Genomic DNA, 3,510 nt, shown 5'->3' with positions numbered 1-3,510 from the left:
GAAGATTTATTTTGTTAAGATTGTGTGAAATTAATAAGAAAAAAGAAGTTTAGAATAATCATTAACTAACTGCTTGACCAAATAGAAAATCATTAACTAATTGAATTAATGATAAATTTTGTAGATATCTTTTATGCTATAATTGCTAGATTGCTTTTTGAATATGAATATTTTTTAATGTGAAAATAAGAAATTTATATGATCTAGAATGTTTATTCGCATGATTTTAGCAAACAAATATTTAATTATCGATTTATTTAAATCTTATTTATATTTTAAAATTATATAATTTTTTAAAATTTGATGATATGATCAGTTATGTATATATATACTATGTAGAATTTGATTAGTTGATTATTTCATAAGCTAACATATTTTTTTATCTTTTTTATTTTTCTAAAAAAATGTTATATTTGTTTTGTAGATATATGATGATTTTGTTTTATTAGATTTCATTCTATATAAATTATTAATTTCGAAATTATATTAAAATATTAAATTAATATTAGATATGTTTATATATATTCAAAATAGATATGTTTATATATATATATTTAATTTTGAATTTAATTGTCCACTTTTTATGGTAAAAGATTATTATGATTTCCATAAATATAGATAGTTGTTTTTTTGTTTTTTTGTTTTGCTGTCATTGATTCTGTTTGGCAACTAATTTTATTTTCATGAAATTTTTTTTTTAATGGGATGCTGTTTGGATTCAAGTTGTCCTTCCCAATTAATAGTATAGATACAATTATTGGGCAGCAGGAAGATTCATGCCCATAAGTTGACTCGATTGAATCAACGTGTCCAGTTTTGAACTGTTGTAGCATCTTTTAAGCGTTACGCTTTTCCTTGTGTGAACTTCGTGCCATTTTGGGCAAGGAGTGTATTTATTAAAAGAGTTACGTGTTTGCTAACCTTTTTTTGATAACCGGTTTGCTATAAGTCCGGTTGTTAGATAACTGATGATGACTATTGCAAGTTGCAAAACGTATAAACAAGGCTTTATACTATGCTTCATACTATCTTATAACTTGTTTACGGATTATAATATTTTTGTCATGTAACATTTGATGAAAATCATATACATCAATCATCTACTTTGTCACACACGCTTCTAACTACTCCTTCGTTCCCGGTTAACACTTTGTACGACGACAATTTTACAAACGCGGAAGAGAAGGCGTTGAAGAAACGGTCTTGATCAGCCGCAAACGCTTCGGCGAACGGACGTGTGCGTGGGTCAGCTCCAATCTCCGAATCAATCCTCAGATTGCCACGTCCAGCGATGGCATCATCGTAGTAGGCTGAATCAAAGATCACCGCAGTTTGATCGTTGGGAACAAACGTGACTTTCGCGGCTTGGGACGTTGGAGAAAACTCTGGACAAGCAACTCGCAAAAACGTTTCGAAACGTGGATCCAAGTTCTGGCTTGTCGCGTTTGCGTTGTCGAAACGCGATAGTACGTTATTGCAGTGTGTCACTCCTATAGTATGTGAACCTATACCAGACAAGAACAAGTCTTATAAATTATATACGTATATGCACATAAGTTTACGAATTAAATTAAAAAAATATAATATACCCATGATGGCAACGGACTCTTCGACGGTCATGCCTTTGCCGGCAAATAGGCTTAAGGTAATGTCCACGTCAGCAGTGGAGGGAGGGAGCTCAGAGTCTGCCATGTGTTTGCTGTAAATGGAGAGAGAGTCTTTTCTTCCTAAGGGCACGGCGATGCGAGGGCCTCCCGTGAGAGCCACGGCTTCTCTGGCGGCGAGGATGATAACGTCAGAGCATGAGACTTGCTTCGGACACTCCGTCTCCAGTGAGGTTTTGATAGAGCCAATCAGGTCTCTCTTTCTGATTCCGAAGTTCTTGACTGAATCAAGCTCCGTGAACTGTTGTTGGTCACCGCTTGGCTCGAGTAGGATCGATGCGTCACAGCCCTGTTGTGTACATATGCCACATGTATTTGTTCCAGACAGTTAATGGTGATGGACGAGATGAAATAAATGCCAAGAACAATGATCTAATCGTTTTTTTTTTGAATCTCTTAAAATATTGTGTTGTACGTGACATGACGCGCACTGATATGGGAAAATATACATTTTTCCTACATATAATTAGTCCACATTAATGGACCGTGACATGTTTAACTAATTAAAGTGGTCTTAGTAATATATCCGTGTTCTATTCTCTTCCAAATTTATCAATCACATGCATTATACATTATATAGTTAGAGAAAACATATTTCAGTCATGTATGAAACATCTCAAACTCTGGCTCGTATAATATACAAACAAATTTATAAGAAAAATAAAACGAAAGCTCAAATACAATGGCAGAAAACCATAAAAAACAAGATATATATCATGTACGAACGTCCAATTTTCGCATTTTTAAAGACAGAATTAATGATCATACATCACTAATAGTGATCCTAATCATGACATGCTGATATGTTTATTCACGTAAAATGTATAAATTCGAATACTTAACATCATTGGCATACAATTTTCAACCAAATCCTATTGAGTTTTTTCCGTCTTTTTAAAAGCAAAACCCCAAATTGAGTTTACCCCATATATTGAGAATTTTCTCAGAGCAAGAAAGAGAGATTGATTAAGCTAGAGATAGATCAGAGAACCTGAACTTGGCAGTCGTGAAACATAAGCCTTAGCAAGGCAGCAGGAGCAGTAGGATCAAGTACAAACATTGATGAAAGTGAAGATTTCACGATCTCTTCGACTTTGGGACAAGTTTTCTCGTAGTAACTATAAGATAACGTCTCTTCATAATTATTAGTCTCCATCTGGTCACCATTAGTGTAGGTACATAACAAGCTCATGACGAGAAAACATGACGCAGCTGCAGATTCTACAACTTTGCTCTTTGGTTTCATCACTTTTTTTTGTTTTTTGAAGGTAATTTAAATCGGAAGCTAAAGAGAAAAATGACTTGTGTAATTTGTTCTTGGAAGTGCATGTATAAATAGGAAGCTGAAGAAAGTGCCCGTGACACTAATAATCACAACCGAATAGAATAAGAAAAATATGAACAAGTGAAATAAAAATATGAATGTGAACGGAGGAGCGTGAGCGTGATTTATAATTTTTTTTTCCTGAAGTTGTGTGAATTGGTATTAATTAACTAAAGTCTATGTTATTTTCCGGTTAAGTCTGGTTAACAATTTCAGAATTCAGAACCGAATATATCAATATTATTACATTAATGTCATTTTGGATACAGTATACATTTTCAGTATGTAACCAACCACATTGTATATTTTGTTTTTTATAATAGAACCTGGGAATTGAACTCACGCATTTGCAGGTGAACGGACCGGTTTGGTTCAATAAATGGTTACAGGTAACAGTTGATTGAGAAGAGACAATACAGAGAAATGGGTAAAAGTAAAACAACATGCGCATGAATAATGTGAACTTTTAGGTTGATTTTTTATAATATCTTTAATTATATACACATGTATCGTTTTATAATC

General features: G+C 33.3%; 1 protein-coding gene across 1 annotated transcript; it reads right to left on the bottom strand.

Moving 5' to 3' along the window:
* Positions 1–973: 973 nt before the first annotated feature.
* Positions 974–2,954, bottom strand: LOC17890872 (peroxidase 29). Its single transcript, XM_006297997.2, has 3 exons — positions 2,656–2,954; positions 1,590–1,953; positions 974–1,505 (listed from the first exon to the last, which is right to left on the bottom strand). The coding sequence occupies exons 1-3, from the start codon at positions 2,908–2,910 to the stop codon at positions 1,093–1,095; spliced, it is 1,032 nt and encodes a 343-aa protein (XP_006298059.1). The 5' UTR covers positions 2,911–2,954; the 3' UTR covers positions 974–1,092.
* Between the last annotated feature and the right edge of the window lie 556 nt (positions 2,955–3,510).

The sequence above is a fragment of the Capsella rubella genome, unplaced genomic scaffold (assembly GCF_000375325.1).
Source record: "Capsella rubella cultivar Monte Gargano unplaced genomic scaffold, Caprub1_0 scaffold_3, whole genome shotgun sequence".
Classification (NCBI taxonomy): domain Eukaryota; kingdom Viridiplantae; phylum Streptophyta; class Magnoliopsida; order Brassicales; family Brassicaceae; genus Capsella; species Capsella rubella.
This window is presented reverse-complemented; position numbering and strand designations above follow the sequence as displayed.

Excerpts from the sequence above, each read along its gene's own strand:
- LOC17890872 (XM_006297997.2), bottom strand. The coding sequence starts at position 2,910 with ATGAAACCAAAGAGCAAAGTTGTAGAATCTGCAGCTGCGTCATGTTTT. Across the intron at positions 1,954-2,655 it reads TTCACGACTGCCAAGTTCAG|GGCTGTGACGCATCGATCCT; the intron begins GTTCTCTGATCT and ends TGTACACAACAG. Across the intron at positions 1,506-1,589 it reads AGAGTCCGTTGCCATCATGG|GTTCACATACTATAGGAGTG; the intron begins GTATATTATATT and ends TGTCTGGTATAG.